General features: G+C 48.3%; 1 protein-coding gene across 1 annotated transcript; it reads left to right on the top strand.

The window, feature by feature from the left end:
• The first annotated feature begins 236 nt into the window (after positions 1-236).
• On the top strand, positions 237-23,983 carry Mogat2 (monoacylglycerol O-acyltransferase 2). The gene is made up of 6 exons (XM_020155414.2): positions 237-363; positions 7,569-7,747; positions 19,894-20,098; positions 20,438-20,612; positions 21,479-21,678; positions 23,127-23,983. Exons 1-6 carry the CDS (start codon positions 273-275, stop codon positions 23,279-23,281), a joined length of 1,005 nt encoding a protein of 334 aa, XP_020011003.2. The 5' UTR covers positions 237-272; the 3' UTR covers positions 23,282-23,983.
• The last annotated feature ends 3,472 nt before the right edge of the window (positions 23,984-27,455 follow it).

Genomic DNA, 27,455 nt, shown 5'->3' with positions numbered 1-27,455 from the left:
CAGAGAGCAAGATCCAGGAAGTCCGAGAAAGGTGGCCTGGCAGATAAGACATTGCCTAAGATCGCTAAGGGCTGAACAACTCTTTCTCTTCCTCCTTCTTCCAGCCAGGTGCCAGCAGAGGATTCAAAGGTTTCTTCTAGGAAACGGGACCCTACCTGGGCGGGGCGGGGCGGGGAGCCGGGGCGCGGGACTGGGGCGGGGCGGCGCCCTCTCCTCCAGGCTCCTGCAGCCTGGAGCACAGAAGGCTGAGGAGCCACAGGAGCCAGGCCAGCATGGTGGAGTTTGCGCCCTTGTCCGTGCCGTGGGAGCGCAGGCTGCAGACCTTCGCAGTTCTACAGTGGGTCTTCTCCTTCTTGGCCCTGGGTAAGGTAGGCTGGGTGAAATGGGAGACCATGGGCACCTGGGAGGACAAGGTGGCTCCCAGGTGCACACAGCACATTGATGGTGGAAAGCCCCTGGAGGGGGCTTTGCTGTGCTCAGAGCCTCTACCCAAAGAGACCTCCTGGGCTTGCCTTGATCCTTTTGGGGGGTCGATGGGGTCCTCTGGGCAGGTGTTAGTTTCCTGGACTTTGCTGTAGGTTACTTCTGGCACTTGGAGGGAGATTGCTGCAGGCTGCTGAGGGTGTGGGGGGGCGTCTGGATGCCAAGAAAGTTTGGGGCTCCTGAGGCTGCTTTGAGGGGATGGGTTTCCATCTTGCCTTTCAGAAAGAATGAGCTGGGGCTGGGAACAGGCTCTCCAGCCTCCACCGCATCGTCTGTAGAATGGGCGTAATGATTCTTCCCTAGGAGGCTGATGGATGAAATGAAGACGGGTCCGCGCCCCCACCCCCACACCCCGCCCTGGGTGGGCTCATGCAGGAGAGCCTGGATATGTTCTCTGATACCCCTGTCCCCGCACTGACATGTGCCTGGGCGGGGGAGGTGTCACCCTGTCTCAGACTCCAGCCCTGCTGAATGGAGCACTTTCGAGGAGGGTTTAGGACTGTGGACTGGAAAGGGAGAGTGACTGGGATCACATGGAATCTTCACTTTGTCCTCAGACACCAGATTGGGGAGGGGCTGCTTCCCCATGGCTGAGGTTCAGCCAGGGCACAAATACCACTGCTTGTCAAAATGCTGGCATGCTCTGTACTAGTTGGTCACACACTCGTGTATGTATGCACATGTTCCTGCAGTTCCTGTAGAACAGCAACAAGAAGGGTTAATTAAAGAGGCGGAGGGAGGAGAGGGAGAGAGGGTGCTGGGGGAGGTGTGGGCCACAGCAGGTGGGTGTAGAGAGTAGAGGGAGAGAGATCTTAGCCCAGGTCCTGCTCAGGCCAAAGGGAGCCCAGAGTGAGGGGACGAGGGTCCTCATGCTCGCCCTGCCTCCTGCAACCTTTGAGAGCAGGAATGTGTCCAACTGGCCATGACCACCCCAGCCCTGCAGCCTGTCTCCCCCCGCCCCCCCACAGCCCTCATCCGCACATACAAGAGCCTGCCAAGGGAGAGGAACGTAGGGAAAGCAGGGCTCTGGGCTCATTCATGTCAAGAGGAGGAGTTGTCACCTTCTCCCTTTATCCTGAGGGCAAAGGGATTCCTTGGGCTTCTGTAGTAGAGTGACAAGGTCCAACCTGTGTAGTAAAGGTCCCAGTGCCTGCAGTCAAGGTGTCTGCTGTGTTTGGGGTGGGGCTAGGGGGAACACATCGAAGGGAAGAGCAGTCACAGTTGAGATCGGGGTGGTCACCAAATTAGGGTCAATAGGTCAAACCCAGCCCAAGGAGTGTTTTTGAAGAGTCTAAGAGATAAGATTGTCTTATTTCTTGAGATAGAGTCTTGCCTTTGCCTCCACAGTGCTGTGATTACAGGCATGCTCCACCACACCCAGCTTTAAGAATGATTTTTCTATTTTTGAAAGACTGCATTTCAAATGACTATTTAAGTTATTGGCATAATATCTTCCAGTTTGCCTCTTGAGCTCTAAAGTCTAAAATATTTGCTAGCTGAACCTTTAAAAAAAATTTGCCAGCCCTGGTCTCAAGAGGCTGTTGGGGGTGGGGGAGAGAAAAAGTTCCAGTTTCAAGAGATATTTAGGAGATGGGCTCCACTGGCTGCAATCAAAAGGGGTAGAAGAAGAGAGAGGAAGAAAGCCAAGTTGATGCCAGGTCTTGTCTGCACTTGGCTAGCGGTGCTCAATGAGCTTGGGCTGTCTGGAAGAGAAGGCTGAGGATATTAGGGAAGAGGTCTAATTTAGTCCTGAGTGCAGGTGACCTTGAGGGGCATGAAACCAGAAGAGAAGACACCATGTGAGCAGCGTTGCAACAAGAGGCAAGAGAAGAGGAAGCATGATGGCGGCAGAGGGAATACATAGAGGTGGTACTTGATGGGAGCTTTAAAGAATATTAAGAATTAAAGTAATCTACATGTTTAATGCAATTCCCATCAAAATTCCAATGACATTCATTAAAGACATTGAAAAATCTACCAATAAATTTATATGGAAACACAGGAAGCCACGAATAGCCAAGGCAATACTCAGTCAAAAGAACAATGCTGGAGGTATCACAATACCTGACTTCAAACTATATTACAAAGCAATAACAATAAAAACAGCATGGTACTGGCACAAAAACAGACATGAAGACCAGTGGAACAGAATAGAGGACCCAGATTTGAAGCCACACAACTATAAGCAACTTATCTTTGACAAAGGAGCTAAAAATATACGATGGAGAAATAGCAGCCTCTTCAACAAAAACTGCTGGGAAAACTGGTTAGCAGTCTGCAAAAAACTGAAACTAGATCCATGTATATCACCCTATACCAAGATTAACTCAAAATGGATCAAGGACCTTAATATCAGACCACAAACTCTAAAGTTGGTACAGGAAAGAGTAGGAAATACTCTAGAATTAGTAGGTATAGGTAAGAACTTTCTCAATGAAACCCCAGCAGCACAGCAACTAAGAGATAGCATAGATAAATGGGACCTCCTAAAGCTAAAAAGCTTCTGTTCATCAAAAGAAATGGTTTCTAAACTGAAGAGAACACCCACAGAGTGGGAGAAAATATTTGTCAGCTATACATCAGACAAAGGACTGGTAACCAGAATATATAGGGAACTTAAAAAACTAAATTCTCCCAAAACTAATGAACCAATAAAGAAATGGGCAAGTGAACTAAACAGAACTTTCTCAAAAGAAGAAATTCAAATGGCCAAAAAACACATGAAAAAATGCTCACCACCTCTAGCAATAAAAGAAATGCAAATCAAAACCATGCTAAGATTCCACCTCACCCCTGTTAGAATAGCCATCATCAGCAACACCACCAACAACAGGTGTTGGCGAGGATGCGGGGAAAAAGGAACCCTCTTACACTGTTGGTGGGAATATAAACTAGTACAACCACTCTGGAAAAAAATTTGGAGCCTACTTAAAAAGCTAGACATCGATCTACCATTTGATCCAGCAATACCACTCTTGGGGATATACCCAAAAGACTGTAACACAGGTTACTCCAGAGGCACCTGCACACCCATGTTTATTGTGGCACTATTCACAATAGCCAAGTTATGGAAACAGCCAAGATGCCCCACCACTGACGAATGGATTAAGAAAATGTGGTATCTATACACAATGGAATTTTATGCAGCCATGAAGAAGAACGAAATGTTATCATTCGCTGGTAAATGGATGGAATTGGAGAACATCATTCTGAGTGAGGTTAGCCTGGCCCAAAAGACCAAAAATCATATGTTCTCCCTCATCTGCGGACATTAGATCAAGGGCAAACACAACAATGGAATTGGACTATGAGCACATGATAAAAGCGAGAGCACACATGGGAGGGGTGAGGATAGGTAAGACACCTAAAAAATTAGCTAGCATTTGTTGCCCTTAACGCAGAGAAACTAAAGCAGATACCTTAAAAGCAACTGAGGCCAATAGGAAAAGGGGACCAGGAGCTAGAGAAAAGGTGAGATCAAAAAGAATTAACCTAGAAGGCAACACACACGCACAGGAAATCAATGTGAGTCAATGTCCTGTATAGCTATCCTTATCTCAACCAGCAAAAACTCTTGTTCCTTCCTATTATTGCTTATACTCTCTCTACAACAAAATTAGAATTAGGCAAAATAGTTTCTGCTGGGTATTGAGGGGGTGGCGGGGGAGAGGTAGGGGGCGGAGTGGGTGGTAAGGGAGGGGGTGGGGGCAGGGGGGAGAAATGACCCAAGCCTTGTATGCACATATGAAAAAAAAAAAGAACATTAAGAATTTAAAAGCCAGCAGGAGAACCAGGCCCCTGGGGGCAGGGGAACTACATGGGCAGAGCAGAGGAAGAATGAAGGACTGTGCACACACATTGAATGTTCATGCTGGAATTAGGGAAGTATTTTGCAAAGTGGCACCAAGTGGCTAGAAAAGTCAAGTAGAACCAATGGCCAAAGGTTTGGGGCCCCAAGTCAGATGCTCTGCAAATGGATGATTTGCTTGCTGTCTGTTTTCTTTCCTTTCTCCACAACTCATGCCTCTCACATGGAAGAGCGAGGTCCCTTCAGCAGAATTTGTGTTGTTTTACATCTGTGGCTCCTGGTCCTAGAAGATCAGGTCTGTAAATACTTGTTGAATGAATGAATGAATGAATGCTGGGTGCGTGATGTGGACCAAGTACTAGGACTGAATTCTAAGTCCCACCCTACTAGCTTGCTGTGACCTTAAGCAATACCCTGTGGGGGACTTTGTGAAGTGGGGGTTAAATTTTCCCCAATCAGGGTTGTGACGATCATGTAAAAGAATGTGTCTCCCTTCCTGAATCACTGAAGAGATCCACAGCCTTCAGCTTGCCTGCTAACAGAAGTTAAAGGGTAGCCCCAGAGTCGGCATTAGGGGTGAATTTCTGGTGAAGGGTAAACACCCAGTTTTTTCTAACTGCAAACACAATACCTACTTTCTGTAACACATTCAAAGTCAAAGTCCTCTCACAATCTCACCCTCCAGGTGGCCACAATTGACAAGTGGTTTTATTCTCTAGAGCTGGTTTTCTTTAAGTAGGAGCCACCTGCACAGGCTGTTGGTTTTGCCCAAGGGGAAAGAGTCATAGCTGGTGTTTTCTTATTTTTATTGTCTTTCACTAAAATGTTGTTTTGAGATAGAGTCTCTCTGTGTAGTCCAGGCTGGCCTACAGCTCAGGATTCTCCTACCTCCACCTTCTGAGTGCTGTCATGCCCAGCTTTTTTTTTAAACACTAATGTGTGTGTGTGTGTGCGTGCGGTATTGTGTACACATGGTGTCTGTATTTCTGGGCTTGGGCCTTGTGCATGCTAGGCAAGCACTCTACCACTGAGCTATATCCCCAGGGCTTTTTATTACTTGTTATTTTAATTTTGAGACAGGGTGTGGTTATGAGTTCCTAGGCTGACCTTGAACTTGCAGTCCTCCTATTCAGCCTCCCAAATAGCTGGGACTATAGGCATGCACCACCATGCCTGGCTTGCGCTAAAGTTTTTCAATGTGAAATATATAAATAAAATTTAAGTCAATCTCCCATCCTTGTCCCCTGACATCCTGTCCCCTTCCTCCAAGTAGGCACAAACATTCTTCTTTGTGCAGACAATAGCATCTTGTTCCCAGTCTTCTATAGCTTTCTCTTTGAAATTTTTCATTTCAAAATATTTAAGATAAACCAAAAAATAATGAAGCCATAGGCCACTTCTGGTCCTTTCCCTGCACCCCCTTGAGCAATCCAGGCTGAGGTGAAGATGGAGCATGGATTAGGGAGGACAGAGCCTCAGGCCAGGAATGAGGGGGGATGCTGGAGAGAGGCCCTGCTCCCTGGGAAGGCTGACGCCAGGCTGCCTTTCTCCTACTTTTCCAAGAGACACCAGTTGTCTGGGTTTGTAGTAAAGCCTCCCTAGTTTTTCATTATTAGTAAATAATTCATTAGTATTCAAAGACAAAGGGCAAATGTGAAAGCAACCCAAGTGTTCATTGATGGACAAATGGATAAATGAAATGTGTTAACACAAAAAAACAGAACATTATTCAGCTTTAAAAAGGAAGGAAATTCTGACACATGCTACAACATGGTAAACTGAAAACATGCTAAGTGAAACAGACCAGTCACAGAAAAACAAATGGACTGGGTACTGATGGCTCATGCCTGTAATCCTACCTACTTGGGAGGCTGAGATTGGGAGGGTTATGATTTGAGGCCAGCCTAGGCGACTAGTTCACAAGATCCCATCTCCAAAATAACCAGAGCAAAATTGACTGGAGGTGTGGCTGGAGAGATGGGCAACAGGGAGTTAGTGTTTAATGAGCATGGAGTTTGTGTTTGGGATGATAAAAGGTTCTGGTGATGGAGACCAGCAGAGTGGCTCAAGTAGTAGAGTGCCTGCCTAGCAAGTGTGAGGCCCTAAGTTCAAACCCCAGTGTGAAAAAACAAAATACTGGTAGTGGACGGTGCTGATGTCTGCACAGTGCGGATGTATAATGCCATTATTCTGTACAGTTAAAAATGGTGAACTTTATGTTAGATTTCACTAGAATAAAACAATTCAAACACAAAGTGCCCCAAACACCACACTGGAAAGCTGACTTCACAAAGGCAAAGATTTGTCTGTTGTTCACGACTGGAACACTAGCACCTGGCACATTATAGGGGCTCCATGCAGAGTAAATATTTAGGACCCCCCCCCCCATCTACATTATCCTGCTGCTGAACCTTTACTGCTCAAACTGGGCCAAAAGCCCCCCTCCAAGAATGGGGAGGGGCAATATTCTCTAAGAATGAAGATCCATCGGCATCAGATTAGGGATGGCCCCACAGTTACTGACCTTGACCCTGAGATGAAACAGGCAGCATGGCTTGTGGAAGCATAGATCAGAGGGCAATTGTGCACTGGCCCTCTGCACGTGCCCACTACGCCTGCTGGGTTGCCAGGGGACAGCCTCTTCCTTTCTCCCCTCTTCAGCAAAGGGCATTGTGGGGTGAAGGAAACAGAACTGGGTGGGTTTAGGAACATTAGGTACCAAGAAAGCAGTGGGTATGTAAGTGGGTGAGGCGGGGTGAGATCAGGAGAGGATGGGGAAGCTCATGGGTGGCCCAGCACCAGGCTGAGCTGCTTGGGCTGTGCCTGGAAGCCATGAGGAGGCCATGGAAGGGCTTTGGTAAGAGAAAGGACCCTGTCAGACTTATTTTTATAGAGAGATGAGGCAGGGTGCAGACAGAAAGGGCAAGAAAGGGTCTCCCTTTTCTCTGAGACTCCAAAGATGGAAACTGGAAGTTAGCTCAAATCAGTGGCCTCCTTTACTGAGCCCCTGGTTAACAAAGACTATCTTGTCAGGGACAGGAGGGCAGGGAGGGGGGCAGTTGGGGCAGGTAGCCTGGGAAATGACTTTGGACTTGGGCCTACCTGGGTGGGGTCGGCCATGCTTCCGTGTTTTGGGCTCTCATCTCCTCCTGGGAAGCATACAGATCTGGTCTCTTCCTCCTGGGATCCAGGGCTGGACAAGGCAGTGCTGTGGGTGTGGAGGTCATGCACTTCCTCATGGACGTCAGGCCCCTGACCTTTCTGCTTCCCTCCCCAGCCCAGATCTGCATCGCAGTCTTCATAGGCCTCCTGTTCACAAGGTTCTGGCTCTTCTCTGTCCTGTACGCCACCTGGTTCTACCTGGACATAGACAAGCCACGGCAGGGGGGCAGGCGCATGGAGACCTTCCGGCGCTGGGTCCTGTGGAAGCACATGAAGGACTACTTCCCAGTTTCCGTGAGTATCAGGGCTGCTTTGTGGGCCAATTCTGGCTGCCAAGTGGTCAGGGCTCCAGGGCCCCTCATTGTCTGCCCCGTGTGCAGTGAGCAGAAGCTGGGGGGGAGGCAGGGGCCCGAGCCTCCACCTCTGTATGGCTCTGGGAAGAATCCAGTTTCTCTCTGATCATGACTTCCCACCTCCAGGGACCTGGGACCAGTGGGAGGATTACTGAATGCACAGGTTTGAAGGAGCTCTGGTGGGATGTAGTGTGTTACACATGTGTCTTAAAGGAGCAAATCTACCAGCAGCCCAGGTTTGGGGTGAAGCTGATAAACTGCAGGTCGTAAGAGACCATCTGGCCCCATGTTACTGTCATCAGATGACACTGACACCAGAGAAAGATGAGGGTGTGGCCAAAGTCACACAGCAAGTTCTCGTACTGATTTTAATGTTTCTCTGTCAGTATGGCAAAGGTGCAGGGGAGAGACAGTCCTCAGGTTCTCTCCTGCCCCTACCGCTAGAATGCTGTGTGTCCTTTGGCAAGGCCTTGGCCTATTCTGAGCCTCGTAATTCTGGATCAGTAAGCAGACTGATCTCTTCTACTTCAAATGCTCTCAAATCTCTCTCTGGTTCATGACACTTTGAGGTCACTGTGGACGCTTGGCCCTGAACTTGGCTGGTGCTGAGTGGAGCAGATCCTTGGATCCCCCTCTTACTCCTGTACTGGGGGTTGAACTCAGGGCCTCACGCATGCTAGGCCAGTACTCTACCACTTGAGCCATGCCCCCAGCCCTTTTGTTTTTATTTTGTTTTTGAGATAGGGTCTCATTAACTTTGCCCAGGCTGGCCTCCAATCTCCATCTTCCCGCCTCCATCCCCCGAGTAGCTGGGATTATAGGAGCACCACCACACCTGGCTAGATCCCCAGATTTGACTGAGCATACCCTGGGGTTCCTTCCACTGAATCCAGACAGGCTAAAGCCTTGCTCTAAGCAGCCAGGCCACAATGGTTTGCTGGCCAGCTGGGATAGGATAAGATGGCAGTGGGACCGCCAGAAGGGTCGGGCAGGGGTAGTTGGACCCCCTCTGCAAACAGAAGAGAAGAAAGGTATGGAGCTAGACAGACTAGATTCTAACCCTGGTGTGCACATAGCAGCCGTGTGACCTTGGGTAAATTATACAGTCTCTCTGTGCCTCTATTTGATGACATATAAAATGGAGATGGTGCCCCATACCTCCCTGGGCAGTGTGGCTTCAATAAAACTAAGCAGACAGAGTGCTTGTAGGTTCTCAATTATTGGTACAGTATTATTTGACTGGGTCAGCGTGACTCTGAGGAGACCTGGGCATGGCTGAAGGTCTGGGGAGACACAGAACCTGGAGTCCCATTGCTCTGACCTTCACACTTGCATGGCTTCTCCCTCCCTATCCAGGAGCCCCACCTCTTCCTGCCCTCCAGGAATTAGGTTCACAGCCAGCCGAAGGAGACAGAGTAGAGGATCAGGTCCAACAACTTGCTGGAGTCATGAGAACTAAGTGTTAAAGTCAGGAACCTCATCTTGGGAGTCTTGGGGCCCCACAAGGGCTAGCAAGGGCTGGGCGACAAGTGGCATGCAAGAGTTCCTAGTGTCCCAGTAAGGAGGGCCTCTAGGGCAAAGGGTGAGCGTGGACGGAGCTGGCAGAGGGCAGGGAATTTGCTGATAGAGACTGCCACGCTCACCAGAGGTCATAGGTGTCGAAGGGCAAGCACATGTGCTAGCTTGTCTTCCTCACTCCTCAGATGTTCTGCAGGGCCCCTACGGGGTCTTGTCAGCAAAGACAAGCAGGGCTAGTTTGGCCCCAAGAGCAGCTAGGAGTGTGTGGCAGTAGAGAACCCCATCCCCACCCTGGGTCTCTGATTCTGAACTCCCTTCCCAGGGAGCCCAGGGCTCCTCTTCTGTGCCAGAACAGTCAGAGACCCCCAGGAAAGTGTGACCTGTAGCCTGGGGAGGTATAAATGACATCAGGTACCTGCTGAAACAAAACCTTCAGACTGCAGGTCTGGCCTCCAGTTGAGTTTTGTAAATTCTGGCTGTGGTCTACTTCCACTTGTGAACTGAATCCTGAGTTCACCAGAGAAAGAAAGGCCACCTGCAAAGGGGACAGGGACAAGTACAGACCCAGGAACTTGTCCCAGGAACTCCTGAGCAGCAGCCAATGCTCAAAGTGACTGAAGCAGAAGGTGACCTGAGTAGAGGTCACTGTACTCCACTTTGCTGACAGTCCCCAGCAGCCTGAGGGCTCCAAAAGACAGCATCTGCCTCTCACCTCCTGGAGTGCTTCCAGCTGCAGGGCTGGAGGAAGTGATGCTCAGGTGGCTCCATTCCCCAGTCAGTGGGCTCTAAAGAAGGGGTTCTCAGCCTCAGCATTATTGGTGCTGGTGGGACACTGGTCTTAATTTGCAGAACTTCTGTGTGCGTGGTTTTTCAGGCTTTTTGTGCACTACAGGTTTCTTACAGCACCCATGCCAAGAGTTGGCAGTACTGCGAGTGGTCAGCAGAGGGCGAGATGCCATTAACTGCCTGTCCTAGGCAGAGAGCCTGCAGGGATGGACTGTGGCCTGCAGACTCCCCGCAGACCTTCTAGGACACTCTTCCACACTTCTGCCCACTTTTCCAGCACAGGCTCAGAGGGGACCTTAGGCTGAGCAGAAGGTAGACAGACCCAGCTCTGCTGGAGCATCCCACATTTGCAAGCCTCTGAACTCCCCTGTCAAATTTGAGTGGTTATCTGATGGTTTCCCAGTTTCTATCTATTTCACTGTGATTTTATGAACCTGTTCCTGGTGAAGGAATTACAAGAAAAATTAGAACCCTGTATCTGGCCCTTGGAGCTTTCTAAAATCACCCTGTCAGCTTCCTAAAGAGCTAATGGTGGAAAGTCAGGCAGTTTGCATGGGGAGAGCTGTTCCCACCTTGTGCCAAAGACCAGCCTAGGAGCTGGGTGTCCCCTCCAAATTATTTCACCATCCAGAGCAAACACTGTCTACACAGGCCAAGGCCTTCAGAGGGACCAAGTTCTGTGTCCAGGGCTGTGACCTTGGGTTAGTAAATTCTGGTCATTGTCACAGCCAGTTTGGGACAGAGCAAGACATCTCCCCACCCCACCCTTGTCCCTGCCTCTCCCAACCTGGTATCTCTTCAGTCGGTATCAACCCTTTGACTTGACATTTGGGACTGGATAATTCTTTGTTGAGAGGACTTGTCCCCATACCTGGCATTGCTACTCTCTCCCCGCTGTGACAACCAAAAATGTTTGCAGACATTACCAAGTATTTCCATCAAGGGGGCTGGCAGGGACAGATACATCCCAGTTAACAACCATTGCTCCAGAGCCTAGGGTCCTGGCTCATTCCTCCTCCCCTCCACCCTCAGTCCTGACCACAAACTTCTCTTTTTTCTGCGCTCCGCTTCCTCCAATGCCCCCCGCCGCCCATTCTCCACAATGGACACCTTCTTAGAATAAAACTTATTTTTGCTGTGGCCTACACTTCCCTGTACTCTGAGCCCTTATTTGCCTCTCCTCCTGACTTCGCCACCTCAGTTCTCCAAGCATGACCCCTGACACTTGTGCAGATGCCTTATAGGAGTGCACCCCCATCCCATTAATCCCTGCCACCTTTCATGTAGGGGCTTCTGCAGAGTGACAGGGCCAGCTGGTTACACTCGAAGAGGCTAGCTGCCTAAACTTGGACTCCAGCTCTGCCTCTTTACTAGCTGAGTGTGATGGAGCAAGTTAATGAGTCTACATCTCAGTTTCTTCATCTGTAAACAGGGGGCACTTGTACCAATAAATACTTCCCTCACAGGGGCAATGAAGATGAAGCAAGCTGATGTATGTACAGTGCCTGCACAGAGTAGGGTCTGGGAATGTTTGCCCCTCTGGCTCTCTTTCCAGTGCTCAGGGCCCACACAGACTGCATTTCTTCAACTCTACAACATTCTCAGTGGTAAAGCATATAGTATTTTACACACCACTAAGGAAAAGTTCTTCCAGTTAGAATTGCAAGATGCATCTTGACCTATAGATGTTTAGAATGGGGAAGGGGCGGTGCAGTTTAGGACTTAGGGAATGTGTGATTGACAACAGTGGGTGTCTGTCATGGCTTTCTGTGGTAGGGTGAGAAGGCAGGGCTGAGAACTTAACTGGGAAGCTGGGAGGCCGTGTGACACAGGGCCACACAGGGAGTTACTGCCAGGGCCAGGGAGAATATTCAGGCTTTCCATCCATCCATGCACCTGGCCATGATGAGAAGAGACAGGGAAGGATCTCAGACCCGGCATACACATGCACATATGAATGCTCACACACACACACACACACACACACACACACACGTACCAGCAACAGCCTGAACCTGCCCAAGGCCAGCACCAGACCTATTGAATCAAACTCTGCTTACAGGGCATGTTTAACCTGCCAAGCAATCCATGTACATAAATAGATCATGAAAGTTCTCCATGACCTGCCCTGGAGCCCTGAGAGCTTGACTGCTGGTGCAGGAACCATTTCTTCCCAGGAGAGGGAGTCTAGAGCCAAGACCTTGCAAATATGACTGGAACATTCCTGAGCTAGTACTGAGGACCAGGCTTTCTGGCTTTTTCACTCTTTCTGTGTGTGTGTGCTCTCTGCGGGAGACCCCAGTCATCTGTGTAGCTTTGGGCAGGTCTCTCAACCTCTCTGTTTGCTTGGTTATGAAATGGGGCTGTCACACTATAGCCAGTCTAGGGTCATCATGAGAATTAATAAGCTAGCAGTGTGCTGCTTTGTGTATCCTGAAAGAACCTTCAGAACGGTGGACTCTGCAGCATTTGGGTTGCCCGAAGGGTGAGAGGGCACACACAGGGTGTTTATGGAGACATAGGACTGGCCAGACATGGTAGAGCCTCATGTGGTGCTGGTGTCTTCTGGGCAGGTGCTGAGGAGAGTGTTGGGTTTAAAAGTGGAATCCCTCTGGAAGGGTGGGAAATATAGGCCTTGTGGCTGTGGGAGGATGGTTTTATCATGGTGCAATGCAGAAAACCACTACAGAAAGAACTGTTTGCTTTGCAAAATGACCCACCTCCTGGGATGACTTAAATGAAAAAAGTGTTCAAAATTCAATTACATATACTGGATGTCAAACCCAGGCCTTCACACATGCCTGGCAAGCGCTGTACCAGTGAGGAGGACGACAGACATGGAAGGTACACTAGCTACCTTATATGAAGGGTACATTTTAACTTTTGTAGCCCACATCCTTTTTGGGGGGAAGGGGAGCAGTGTTGGGGTTTGAACTCAGGGCCTCATGCCTCATGCTTGCTAGGCAGGCACTCCACCACTTGGGCCATTCTGCCGGCACCCACATCCTTTTGCCTCTCCTTGGGTTGTGTTTACTGGTGCAAATTTCCATTTATTCTCCTGTTTATAGCAGTGGTCATGGGTTTATCCGTTCTAACAGAACACCGGTCCCCGGCACGCTCATCTATTCAGCTTGTCTGAGCATCATTAACTCACTTTCCAACTGCAAAGAGATGACCACCTGATAATTCTTTTTATGTGAACACGTGAGAAGAATCGAAAGAAAATGAATTGGTGGTATCATGATGATACTTAAGAAGTACCAGATATCAGAAGATAGTCCTGCTGAGAAAATGGGCACTTTGACCTTTAACTGGATGTGACATATAACCAAGGAACAGTACTTCCTTTCATTGCATCTTTCACTGGTGCATTCTGGCACACGTTGGTCACTAATTTGGCTCAAACAACTGACATAATTTTAATAGTCACACGATATTAATGCAGGCATCAGGAAAAATAGTTCTATTTTTTAATTTCAATTTTTTAAACTTTGGAAAAGTTTCAGGTGTAATGTGAAATAACAGTGACTTCCCAGGTAGTTCTGGGACATGCATTGCTAGGAATGGATGTTGTAACGGGAAAGTTACACTAACTCCTGCCACTCAGTGATGAATGCATGTTAGGGCCCTTGGAATGAGTTTATCGGTGACAGTGGAGATATGAATAAAGTGAGGGGGCTGACATTACTTTGAAAGTCTCCCTAATTACTTCTGCTGGATTCTATGCATTGTGCTCAGAAGGGTAACAGCGTGAATTAACATACATCTTTAAAGGACTATACTGAAAGATCATTTAATTTTTATATCTAACATAAGATTGTTTTGACATGGAAGGTTTTCAAGTAACATTGGCAGAGTGGTACAGTATGTATTCCTATGGTGGAAATAAATTCATTTGTGCCTCAGTCTCTGAAATAAAGGTATAAATAATTCAGAGTATGAGTGATTTTTTTTTTTCTGGGCCTACACCTTGAGCCACTCCATCAGCCCTTTTTTAGTGAAGCGTTTTTTCAAGATAGGGTCTCACAAACTTATTTGCCCAGGCTGGCTTTGAATCACAATCCTCCTGATCTCTGCCTCCTGAGTAGCTAGGATTACAGGAGTGAGCCACCTGTGCCCAGCAGGGTATGAATGCTTTAATCAAGACTTGAAGAAAGAAAAATGTCTGTGATGTTAAAATTACTGCACTCCATCACTTTGATCTGTTATTGTACATTAAAGATTTTTGGGAGGCTAAGGGTATAGCTCAGTGATAATTGCCCAAGTCCATGGGTTCAATCCCCAGTACCTCACAAAATTTTTTTTCCAAGTAGATTACACTCTGTTACTTCCTGCTAGCCATCAGCATGAGCCCACTGCCCAAACACTATTTCATTTATTTATGTTGGAAAATCCATAAACATTTTTGTTTGCAATCTTACTTCTTTTGTTGCATTTTAAGTCATTTGAATATTACAATACTTGAAAAGCTTTTGTCGTTTTTTTCTTGTAAATTCTTTTCTTTTTTAAAATTTTTTTACTATTCATTTATTCACATGTGCGTACATTGTTTTGGTCATTTCTCCACCCATCCCCCTCCCCCACCCCCTACCCCACTTCCTCCTCACTTCCAGGCAGAACTTGTTCTACCCTTATCTCTAATTTTGTTGAAGAGAAGACATAAGCATAATAAGGAAGACAAAGCATTTTTGCTAGTTGAGTTAAGGATAGCTATACAGAGAGATTCCTAGCATTGCTTCCATGTACAAATGTGTTACAACCCAAGTTGATTCATCTCTAACTGATCTTTACACTGGTTCCTGATCCCCTTCTTGTGTTAACCTCTGTCACTTTAAGGTTTCTGTATTAGTTCCTCTGGAGTGGGGACATCAAACGCTTTCATGTTTTGGGTTTTCTGCCTATTCCTATATCTCCTGTATGTGCTCTCCCCTTGTCATGTGATCTAAGTCCAACCACATTGCTGTATTTGCCCTAGATCTAAAGTCCACACACAAGGAAGAGCATATGATTTTTGGTCTTCTGAGCCTGACTAACCTTGCTCAGAATGATGTTCTCCAGTTCCATCCAATTACTTGCAAATGATAAGATTTCATTCTTCTTCATGGCCGAGTAAAATTCCATTGTGTATAAATACCACATTTTCTTAATCCATTCGTCAGTAGTGGGGCATCTTGGTTGTTTCCATACTTGGCTATTGTGAATAGTGCTGCAATAAACATGGGTATGCAGGTGCCTCTGGAGTAACCTGTGTTGCATTCCTTTGGATATATCCCCAGGAGTGGGATTGCTGAATCCTATGGCAGGTCTATGTTTAGATTTTTAAGAAGCCTCCAAATTTTTTTGCAGAGTGGTTACACCAGCTTACATTCCCACCAGCAGTGTACAAGGGTTCCTTTCTCCCCACATCCTCGCCAACACCTGTTGGTGGTGGTGTTTCTAACAGGAGTGAAGTGGAATCTTAGTGTGGTTTGCATTTGCATTTCCTTTATGGCTAGAGATGGTGAGCATTTTTTAATATGTTTTTTGGCCATTTGAATTTCTTCTTTTGAGAAAGTTCTGTTTAGTTCAGTTGCCCATTTCTTAATTGGTTCATTGATTTTAGGAGAGTTTAGTTTCTTGAGTTCCCTGTATATTCTGGTTGTCAGTTCCTTGTCTGATGTATAGATGGCAAATATTTTCTCCCACTCTGTGGATGGTCTCTTCAGTTTAGAGACCATTTCTTTTGTTGTACAGAAACTTTTTAATTTTTGAAGTCCCATTTGTTCATCCTTTCTCTTAGTTGCTGGGTAAAGTACTTTCTTTACTTGTAAATATCATCTTGTCCTTTAATCCTGTAATCCTAAAATATCCTCATTTTTTTGTGGGGCAAGGGGGATTTGAACTCAGGGTTGTGCATGGCAAAGCAGGTGCTCGAGCCACACCTCCAGTCCGAGATGTTCATTTTTGACAGAAGCTTAACGTTTTAACAAAAGAACAAGGACATTATTTTAAGATTTTGGCAAAAGTACACCAGAAAGGGGTATATTTGCTGATTTGTCTCACACAAGCATATAGGTTTTCCTGGAGGAATCTGTCTTCTTTTGTTTCGTTGAAAATGTTTGCTTGCAGCTATATAAAGTTTTTCTATATTTAAAAATTGTTGGAAGATTTCATTTTCAGCACCATGTAAGTTAACGATACTACAACTAAGTTCTCTTTTTAAAAAGCGACTGATCTGTTTTATAAAGTGCTTCTTCATATATGCAAAATCTGTTTCTACTTCAATGCTTTTTTTACTAATACCTTACTGCACTGTTTGAAATATCCTGCAGTGAATATATAAATCAATTTGAGCTTAAAAATAAAAGCCCAAATGTTCACACAAACTGGACACAAGTGCTCATGCCACATTATTTGTAAGAACCAAGAGGTGAAAATGACCCAAACGATCAACGATGAATGGAAAAAACAAAATGTGGTCTACCCATACAGAGGAATATTATTCAGTCATAAAATGGAACAAAGCACTGATATTTGCTACCACATGGAGACACCTTGACTTACGCTAAGTGAAAGAAGCCAGTCACAAAGACCACATATTGCATAATGTCATTTAAGAGGCTTCCAGAACAGGCAAGCCCATAGAGACAGCTCATAGAGACAGAGTGCATTAGTGGCTGCCAGGGGTGGGAAATGACTCATAAGGGATGTGGGTTTCTTTCTGGACAGTCGAAAATGCTCTGGAATTAGTGGTAATGATTATACAACCTTTTCAAAGTGCACAGAATTGTACACCTTAAGGGTGAATTTTATGGCATATAAATGATATCAATAAAAAAAGGGCAATCCCCAGTGCCTAGCAACCTGGCTGTCCGGTGCCACACCTAGCACCAGGGTGGGCATCCAGCCCAGCCAGGGTTTCCTCAGACACCACCACCTTGCTTAGTTATACTCCCCACCATCAGTAGAACTGAGGGAGCAAGACATAGACCACGGCTATTCACTAGCACTCCACCTTTACTCACCGGAACCCTGTAGCAAGCTTGCCAAGAGAAGCTGTTGCTGTTCTATGGAACAGAGGGACAACTAAAGCACAAAGGGGCAGGGGCCTGGTAAAGACCTGCAATGACCTCAACTCCCAGCTCAGGGTTCCTTCTCCTGCTAGTGGAACCCAGGTGACACATCAGGACAGGATTGGGGTCAGGAGGCCTTCCTTCTGACAAGGCTCCATCAGCCTCATGCACTGGGTTCCTTCCTGTTCTCCTTCCTTCCACTCCAGGGCATCTGTTCTGTCCTAAGCCTGCACTGGGGACACAGATGCATTGGACACATGGCCTCTAATCCTCACAGTGTTGGTAGACTTGGGCACAGGGACAAGTAAAAGAGACTAGTTAATACAGGCAGGTACTGGTAGAGACCAAGTCAGAGAAGGCACAAACTGGGCATCAATGGAACCATGATGGCTTCACAGTGCACACACTTAGACACACACCTGGAGATGCACAAGCAAGAACTGGCCCACTTGCCTAGACATGCTCACCAGGATATTCCTCTATACACAAATGCTTCTTTATTAAGGGAACGTTCATGTATTCATTCACTTAAAGTAGTAATACATTCTTGGCCAAAACATAGACGAGAATTATTTTTTCCTTGCAGGGTTGGAGAATGAACCCAAGGCCTTAGCCCTCTGGTTCAAAATTCAAAAAGGGGGGCTGGTGGAGTGGCTGAAGTGGTAGAGTGTCTGCCTAGCAAGCATAAGGCCCTGAGTTCGAACCCCAGTGCCGCCAAAAAAAAAAAAAAAGAACAAAATTCAAAAAGAGACAAAAGGAAAGGTATAAAAACTTCCCATGTCACTTCACATCCTCTCCGCAGTTCCTATCATCAGTGGCATCCATGGCCACCGGGGTTTGGTGTCACCATGTACATGCCACTGTATCTTCCCTTTTTTGCCCAGCAGCCACATTCTGCACACGTCACCCCACCTCACTGCTTTTCACATAACATGCTGTCAGGACCCTCATCCCCTGCCAGGGCAGGAAGGAGCTGCTTCATACTCCAAGTGTGTAGAGGTCTATCGTGTGTTTCCTGGCTACACAGGCCCATTGATGGACATTTGAGTGGATACCCAGTTTTTATATTACCAGAAAACCATGCTCCATGACATTGGTCAGATATCATTTTTCCTGAGGGCAAGCCATTCTGTAGGCTCCACTCCTCAGCAGTGGCGTTACTGGACTAAAAGGTCAGTTGGAATTGTCTTTTTTTTGCTTTGGTAGATATTGTCAAATTGCTTTTATGGAGGTACAAAATTCCCTCTCAAGAGCACAGAATGAAAATGTATAAGCAAGTGTTTCAGTGCATGGAGCAAAGTATGCTTTTAAACACCACCAGGTGGGGTCCTGAGCAAGTTCCTTTCCAGGAGGAATAGCACAAGTCTCCACTCTGTCATTGATTCCATGTCCCTTAAATCCCCTACAGCACTAGGAGAATGGATTCAGCCTTATCTGGGAAGGCCACAGTCCCTTGACCTGTGATTCCTGCAGCCCTTTTGCAAAAGGCTAGTGTGTAACCTGGAGGGCATATTGGTGGATGGGGGGAGGGATGTGCAGAGGCCAAGTCCAGGTCATGGACAGAACATGGAGCTACGAAGCCTGGATGGGCAGACAGGCTCAGGACTCCATTGTAGCCTCCAGGCTGCTCTGAGGATGGGAAGCTAGGCATCTGTGGCCCCAAAAGCAGCAACAAGAATCCCCAGGATGTTTCCAGCTAAAAGTTTCAACTTGATGACAGGAAGAAGGGCTGCCCCCCCCCCCCCCGTTGTAGGGGGTTGCAAGTTGCAAAGACAAAGTCCTACCAGGGAGCCACCTGTCCAGGGATTAGGAGGTGGGCTAAGGGGCTTGGGCTCCTCCCCACTGTAATGGCTGTGCAGGGCAATGAGGAGGCAGAGCCACACTGTTCCTGGTGGAGTGAGAAGGGATCGGTCCCTGTTTATAGACATGGCCTCCAGCAAAGATCTTTGCAGACTTAGCTCTGCAAGCAGCCAGGGCAGAGCAGCCTTTGCTCAGTTCAACACACCCAGTTCTAGGTGAACTGGGGCAAAGACAGAGGGGTGTCTTTGCCCCAGTTCACCTAGAAGCAGCTAATGACAATCAGCTCTCTTTCCCTTTCCAACTTCAATGCCTTGTGGACACTGCTACACCCTGTATGACTCAGGCTTGCCTGGTGGAGGCAAGTTGCTGTGCTGGCCAGGGAAAGAGTGAACAAAGGGCAATGAAGAAGACACTTGCATGATCCGGGATTGTAAACAGAACCACAGTCAGCCTGTGGGTCTGCATGCTCTTTCAACCCAAGAGATTCCTCTCCCCATACAGCTTGTGAATGCTCACTCCAAATGCAGAAGGGCCAGTTTCTAATACTGTTACAATGCAGCTCTTCCAACATGGTGCGCCCCCATGTGGGTGTTTCTTCACTTCACATTCTGTCAGGTAGTCATTCCAGGAACCCTTACACCTGAGTTTCTCTGCAGCCCTGGGAAGTAGCAGGACAGGGTCGTGTTCCCATTTTATAGAAGAGTAGCCAGAGAGGGAAGCAATTTGTCCAAAGCAAGCATCAAGTCTATGACTCAGCCAGCACCATGGTGTCACCAGGAGCTGTCAAACACCACATCTCTTAGCTTCATAAGAACCCAGGGTGGTCAGACTTATGGGGTAAGAACCTGAGGCTTTGCCCAAGGTGACACTGAGTGGCAGTCAGGAGTGGCACACAGGCTGGCTCTAGTTCACCAGGTTGCTGTTCCTACAGTTGGTCAAGACTGCCGAGCTGGACCCTTCCCGGAACTACATTGCAGGCTTCCACCCCCATGGGGTCCTGGCGGCAGGAGCCTTCCTCAACCTGTGCACTGAAAGCACAGGCTTCTCTTCACTCTTCCCGGCCATCCGCCCCCATCTGATGATGCTAACCATGTGGTTCCACGTGCCCTTCTTCCGGGATTACATCATGTCTGGAGGTGAGTCTCCCCACTCCACCTCAGGCAGCTCAGGAAGATGAGGATGGCCATAAGGGTGAGGGGACTTTAGGGAGGGCTGCCGACACTTCTGCACTTCGTCAGAGCATGTGCAGTAGAAGGCTAGACCCAAAGAAGAACTTCCTGCAGCACTATGCTGAGCACGATCCCAGTGAGGGGATGGAACAGGGAGGGGACCCAAGAGACTCCCAGTTGGACTGGGGTGCAATGGGAGGCCCCAGACCTCTGCAGGCACTGCTGTTGGTCTGTTTCTTGGGTCATATCCACCCTCATCATCCTGCCCCATCACCCTATATCTGACCCACCTTGTTCTCTTCCCAGGGCTGGTTACATCAGACAAGACCAGTGCTGATTACATCCTGAGCAGGAAGGGCAGCGGGAACTTGCTGGCCATCATCGTTGGGGGGTCCCAGGAGGCACTGGATGCCAGGCCTGGAGCCTATACCCTGCTACTGAAGAAGCGAAAGGGCTTCATCAGGCTTGCCCTGATCCACGGGTATGGAGCATCTGGGGAGAGAGAGCTTTCTGGGTTCAGTCGGAGGTTGGCAATGATTGTATTTTGGTGGAGAGACATCAAAGACTAATCCAGAGCTGGGCATTGGTAGCTCATGCTACAGAATCCTAGCTACTCAGGATGCAGAGATCAGGAGGATCGAGACTTGAAGCCAGCCCTGGGCAAATAGTTCTCGAGACCCTATCTCAAAGCCCTTCACAAGAAAGGGCTGGTGGAGTGGCTCAAGTGGTAAGAGTGCCTGCTTAACAAGTGTGAGGATCTGAGTTCAAACCCCAGTGCTGCAATTAAAAAAAATAGACTAACCCAGACTCTGTTTTGGCAGTGAGATTCTCAGTGCACTCACAATGAAGATCATTTTTTGGTATCTCCTATCCAAATTTCTAGAAATGTTTCCACAAGGGAGACTTGGGGATCTATGGAACTAGGCAGGAGTAGACTTAGTCCCCAAAGCCAGCGAGACCTGAACCCTTATGGGATCTGGGAGAATGGGGTTGGAGGTGTATTGCAGAGTTATTCTCCAACTGTGGGGTGAAGCATCTTTGTGGAATGTGAGCCAGCTGGAGGGGGATTTTTCTAGGAGAAAAGTGCAGGTGTTTTCAATCTGGGAAGGCCTCTCTGGAGCACTCTTGTCTGTCATGGTGCATGTGAGAAGTTGCAGTCCTAAGAGGGACTACCCAGGGCCAGAGAGGGGACCATGGCAGATCTGAGAGGTAATTCAGGCCTCTTACCTCTAGCCTGGGGCTCTGTGTTCCTGGCTGCTGAGTTCCTGCAGGGTCACTCAGGTGACATTTCAGCTTGTGCCTTGTCAGTCAGGAGCCTCCCACACATCCTCTCCTGTGTCTCTCCAGGGCAGCTCTGGTGCCGATTTTCTCCTTTGGGGAGAACAACCTATTTAACCAGGTTAAGAATGCCTCTGGATCCTGGCTGCGCCGTGTGCAGAATCGGCTGCAGAAGATCATGGGCATCTCCCTCCCACTCTTCCACGGCCGTGGCATCTTCCAGTACAGCTTTGGTCTCATGCCCTTCCGCCAGCCCATCACCACTGTCGGTGAGCCAACAAGATCCAGGCTGGGAGGGTAGGCTACAGGGACAGAGGCCTGGGCTGTGTGCTGCAAGGGGACTTGGACTTGGGCCAGACATATCCCTGCCCTCATGGGACTCACATTCTAGCCTGGAGTATACACACACAAGCAGAAGCAGATAAACCTACCAGAAAGCAGTCTGGGATGGGAGCTGTAACAGAGACACAAAGGTTAATAAAGCTGACTGCTCGGTACTGGTTCTTGAGAGGACAGGGGTCCTGCCATGTGCCAGACACCATATTGGCTGCCTTCCATGCAGCAGCTCAGTTTATCCTGGCAACCTCTGAGGCAAGGACTACTATCCTTGTTTCATTAATGGTAAACTGAGGCTCAAAGAAGTTAAGTAACTTCCAAAAGGTTACCCTGCCTTTGGGAAACAAAGTCGAGGTTTGAATCGGGATCTGACTTTTGGTTATGGTAGAGAAAGAGGAGGGTTTTCTGACTCAGAGGAACTAATGAGGCTAATTTGGAGAAGGGCAGTCCAAGTATGCTAAAATTGGGTACAAAGTAGCAATTAATAAGCTCTGAATTAGAACCCAGGGGCTGTCCTGTAACAAAGGGATACGAGCTTTAATGCACAGGCAGAGAGCCTTTTTCTTCTTGTGTTCTCACCAGCATCCTCTGACATTTGTAGAGAGAAGTCCATTCATCTCATCTCCATCCATCCATTTATGTGTTAGTTGAGCACCGAACTGGTAAAACCCTACATCATGACCTTGCTGGGTCATGTGACAATATAGCCATGAATTTGAACACTGCTGCCATCTCCAGAGCTTATCCAAGAAGACAGGGCAGGGGAGCTGCCTTCCCAGCCAGGTGGAACCAGAGGAAGGAGGTTTGCTAGGGCCTTCCTGATTTTTCCCTATGGAGGGGGGCACCATATGGAGGTCTGCTTGCAGGGCTGTGGGGCAAGATGAGCTGCGTGGGCTATGAACCACCATCCCCCATCCTAGAAATAAAGGCACTTCAAATCTTGGGAACTTAGACTCCCAGAATCAAATAGCCCAGAGGAGAAGAGCACACCCCCTAGGGTTTAAAACTCGGTGCTACTTCTTCCTGGCAAGGTGACCTTGACCTTGACCCAGTTACTTAACTTCTCTGAGCGTCATTGCCCCACCTGTCAAATAGGAATGTGACAGGTTTTGACAAGCACATTGTCTGGACAGTGAAATCTTCCTGTTGATATATCAGAATCTTTAGAATCCACTACCTGAGTTCTGGGGATGTGGCTTGAGTGGTACAGTGCTTGCCTAGTATGCTTGAAGTCCTGGGTTCAATCCCCACTATTGCAAAAAAAAAAAAAAAAAAGAGGAGGGGAGAAGTAGGAAGGGATGAGAGTGACAGCACTTTCCTAGGGGAGGACCATGGAAGAGGTCACCTGTGACCCCACTGGTTCCTCCTCTGTGCCTTGCAGTGGGGAAGCCCATTGAGGTGCAGAAAATACTGCAGCCCTCAGAGGAGGAGGTGGACCAGATGCACCAGCGCTATATGAAGGAGCTGTACAACCTCTTCGAGGCCCACAAGCTCGAGTTCAACATCCCCATTGACCAACACCTGGAGTTCTGCTGAGCACCTCCAGTATTCAGGAGCTCCCAGGAGGTGTTGTGGTAAGAGGAGGCCTCCTAGAGGTGTTGATGAACACATCTCCAGAGCCTCCCCAGACTCTGGCAAATCCAACTGCAACCAGCGTGGTGGAGAGAAGTCAGACTCTGATGTCTGTCACATGCACTTCTGCAGAGAAAGCTATGCAGGTCTCCCCCTTCGTGGTCTCTGTCGGCTCATCTATGGAACAGGAGAAAGGAACTGGAAGACAATGATTTCCGAGGTTTCTGTTCTCTGTTGTAATGTCACTCAAATATAACAAAAGGAAATGTAGGAGAAAGAGAACAAAAAGGTTCTTCTTCCTCTAACCTTAAGTGACAGCACAAAAGAAGCCACTACTCTAGTCCTTTCCCCTATATGCCCTTTGCCCCCACCCTGGTGTCCTTCCTCCCCAAGCTAAAGGGAAGGGTGGTCAATAAGCCCTGTGTTTGCCCTAAGTCCTAGGGCCTCTGAGCCATGGAGTGGCAGCCAGAGGACCCGGCAGGTGGGTAAGAAGAGCTGTGCCCTGTCACTGACTGGCTGCATGATTACTCAGACCTCTTCTCACTCCCTGTGAGCCTCAGTTTCCCTGACTGACTAAAATAATCTTGGAATCTTAGTTCTGATCTCACATAGGCTGAGAGCTCTGTGAGAAGGCCTCTCACACAACCCTTGTAATTTCAGCCCCAACCTTGGCACAAAAGGAGTGCTCCATAAATGTTACTTCAATAAATGAAAGGATTCTATTCTTCTCTTCCTTCCTTTCCCCCCAACAAGGGGAATGATCGAAGCCTTGGCTCTTAGCCCCAGCCTTGGCCCCATAGCCCTGATTCACCTTCCCAGAAGCTGGGTCAGGACTGGGCCAGAGAAGACCATGTTGGTCTCTTCCTTCCTGAACTGTCACCCTAAGTTTGCCAACTCTGCTCTATTCTCTATTCTGTTTGGGAAAGAAGGAGGATACGTCTGTGGGCTGACCAGCACAGAGAAAGTGAGGTGCAAAGTCTGTCTCATCTTATGTGTCTATGGATGGGGATTATACTGACCAGAAGAATCCTGCATTTCTGCATAGGGGACATGTATCAGTAGCATGGCAGGGAGGAACTGGTGCTTTATTTCACACACCCCCATACCTCTGCAGGAAGCAGACCCTTCCCCTCTGGGATCAGTTCATGCCAACACCTGCAACATAAAAGCACTTGAAGAAGTATAAATTTGGGTCCAAATTCTGGCTCCACCTATTTTCAGTGTCTCCAAACCTGGATCTTGTCATCTGACAGATAAGGATCACAATGTCCCCCTCCAGTGTTGTGAGCAGTTCCTGAGTCACTGAGCCATACCATGTCCTTCATGGAATGCTGCACAGTATATGTAAATTAGGATTTGGTGACATGTGTGCCCAGTGTCCCATGCAGAGCCCTGGTAATGCACTGTTTAGTACATACACGAGAACCAGGAAGAAAGAGTAGTGGAGTCAGAGAAAAGAATGAGAACTCCACCCCAGGGGGAGACTTGGAGGAAGTACCCTGGGCAGCACATTGAAGGAAGGGTGAGGTTTCAAAGGACACGTAGAGTGGCTCATTGCAGTATCTGCCCCTGCATTGAGCCACTTCCAAACTGGCTGCCTGAAGGCAATGAGGATTCCTTATTTCTCCTGACTCTGTGTGTTGCTGGGGGCCTCTTCTCAGTCTTGCCCGTGCTCCTGTGCAGTTGTGTTTGGACACTGGGTCTAATGGAGCTGGAAAAACAGGGTCTTTCTTCACATATGGGGGACACTGGACCTGGCAATATCCTGACTGGCCTTTTAACATTTGATGGTGGCTAGATTCCAAAAGAATGAGAGCTGAGGCCATGAGGACTGGAGTCCTGCACTGCACAGCTTGCACAGTGTCACATCAGCTGGTCAAAGCGAGTCATGAGGTGGGGTAAGGAAGAGACTCCACCTTTGGATGGAAGAAGCAGCAATGTCATATGACAAAAAGGGATGCACGATTGGAGGGTTCTGGAGGCCACCTTTGCAAACAATCTACCAAAAATTTAAACCAAAGCCTGTGGCAGAAAGCACATGCACAGACACACACACACACACACACACACACTGATGGATACTATACACCCCAAACAGTACCTGTGTCCTCTCTCTCTCTCTTTTTCTTTCTCTTTTTTTTTTTTTTCCGAGTACCAGGGTTTGAATTCAGGGTCTACACCTTAGCCACTCCCACCCCTATTTTTTGTGAAGGGTTTTTTTGTTTTTTTGAGATAGGGTCTCGTGGACTATTTGCCTGGGCTGACTTCAAACTGCAATCTGCCTGATCTCTGCCTCCTGAGAAGCTGGGATTACACGTGTGAGCCAGTGGTGCCTGGCCTGTCCTCACTCTTAAATAAAACCAAACTCCCTAAAGAGTTCTCCAGTGCCTGGGGATAACGCCTACCCTCCCTCCTTAGCATGGCATTCAAGGCTCCTTATCTTCTGCCCCCAGGCCTGGCCAGCTGCACCTACCTCCAGTCCTCCCTCTGCTGCCCCTCACCCCTGCATCCTTCATGGCTCTCTGGTGCTCTGCTCTTGTACTTGCTTGGTCTCGGACTCACTCTTCCCTCTCCTCAGAACTACCTCCTTGACCTGGTCAATGTCACTCACCCCCAAAACTCAACTCTTGGGTCAAATTTCTTCCTATCCTACCTACCCTCAAACTCGGTCCTCTGCCCCGAATCAGGGTTAGTTCCCTCTTTGGGGCTGGCTTTGGGGGAGAAAGTGTCACTTCTCTCCCCCTGAGAGCTGAGACCATATCTTGTTTCATTCAGCCCCACCCCTGTGCCTTCCCCATACAGGACATGGTGCACCTTGGCATTCTCAGTGAACAGAATTGACGAATGCATCAATTCTCACACAAGGATCCAGCACAGGCTGGGTGTGGAACAGGGATGAGGCAGGAGGACCTGGGCCTCACCTTTGGAGGCCATTAAATTCATTAGCTATTGCTGTATATAACAAATCACCCCAAAACTTAGCTGCTTTAGACAGCTAACACTTATTTTATAACAGTTCCTGAAGGTGGGGACTCTAGGTGTGACTTAGCTGGTGGCTCTGGCTCTGTGTTCCCTGGAGTGGCAGCCAGGTTGCTGGGTGAGGCTTTATCTCTGAAGGCGTGAGCAGCATGGGAGGGTCCCTCACGTAGCTGATGGCAGCAGGCTCTGTTCCTTGCAATGCCTCTCCATGTGCTGCCAATGACATGGCTGCTACCAGGGCAAGTAGGCAGAAAGAGAGGCCACCTGCCTTGGATGACCTAGTCTCTGAGTCACACACTTTCAGTTCTGCCTCAGTTTCTTGGTTAGGTATGAGTCACTCAGTCCAGTCCACACTCTGTCTGAGAGAGTGAAGAGCAGGAGGCAGGACCACTGGGGGCTTCATGGAGATTGGCTGCCACCAGGAAAGAATGGGATGAGTCCACAGACACAAGGCTGGGCTGTCCAGATCTGCGTCCTGCCGTACAAGGCAGCTTGCCTGGGAGACAGCCACTGAGCTGGTCAGGTAGAGGGCACCCAGGTAGAGGGACAACAGTCTGAGCAAAGGTTGGAGACAGGAATGATAGCCATGACCTTGGCCTGGCTGGGATGGAGTACAAGATGGTCATTTGCCTGGAGGGTGCCAAGATGGCAGATGAGGGGAGGGGAGACATTTAGGGAAGAGACTCTCTCTCTTCACATGACATGACCCCAGAGGCTCTTCATTGAAGACATCAACAGTGCAAGATAGAAAGAGTATAGAGCCCTGAGCTCTCAGGAGGACCACCCAAAGAGGAAGAGCCATACTGGACTTGGTGTACACGGTTTCCAAGGTACTTTTACTGTGTTGAGCCTCTGAGATGGGAGAATGTTTGCTATGCCAGGTAGCCTAGGCAACCCTATACATGTAAGGATTCAGTTTTCATTTAGCACCTCCTTACTGAACCTCCCCTCAGCGTCTGCCTCAGAGGCCTCCCCACTGTGTGGGAAAGGCAGCCACCACCACAAATACACACAACAGAGGATTTGTTAGAATAGAGAGGGTCAGAGGTCCTCAAGTAAAGGGGACAGTTGGAGTCTCCTCTGGAAATCAGGCGGTCCTTTGACCTGGAGAGAAGTTCTCAGATATCTCACTGCTGAGGCCCAGCCCATCTGACACTGC

This window comes from Castor canadensis, chromosome 1 (genome assembly GCF_047511655.1).
Source record: "Castor canadensis chromosome 1, mCasCan1.hap1v2, whole genome shotgun sequence".
Classification (NCBI taxonomy): domain Eukaryota; kingdom Metazoa; phylum Chordata; class Mammalia; order Rodentia; family Castoridae; genus Castor; species Castor canadensis.
Note: the sequence above shows the minus strand (reverse complement) of the source record. Positions and strands in the feature narration are given on the sequence as shown.

What these genes read in the sequence shown, in the direction of transcription:
- Mogat2 (XM_020155414.2), top strand. Translation starts at nt 273, where the DNA reads ATGGTGGAGTTTGCGCCCTTGTCCGTGCCGTGGGAGCGCAGGCTGCAG. An exon ending in CTTCTCCTTCTTGGCCCTGG is followed by an intron (nt 364 to 7,568) that starts GTAAGGTAGGCT and finishes TTCCCTCCCCAG; the next exon opens with CCCAGATCTGCATCGCAGTC. An exon ending in AGGACTACTTCCCAGTTTCC is followed by an intron (nt 7,748 to 19,893) that starts GTGAGTATCAGG and finishes CTGTTCCTACAG; the next exon opens with TTGGTCAAGACTGCCGAGCT.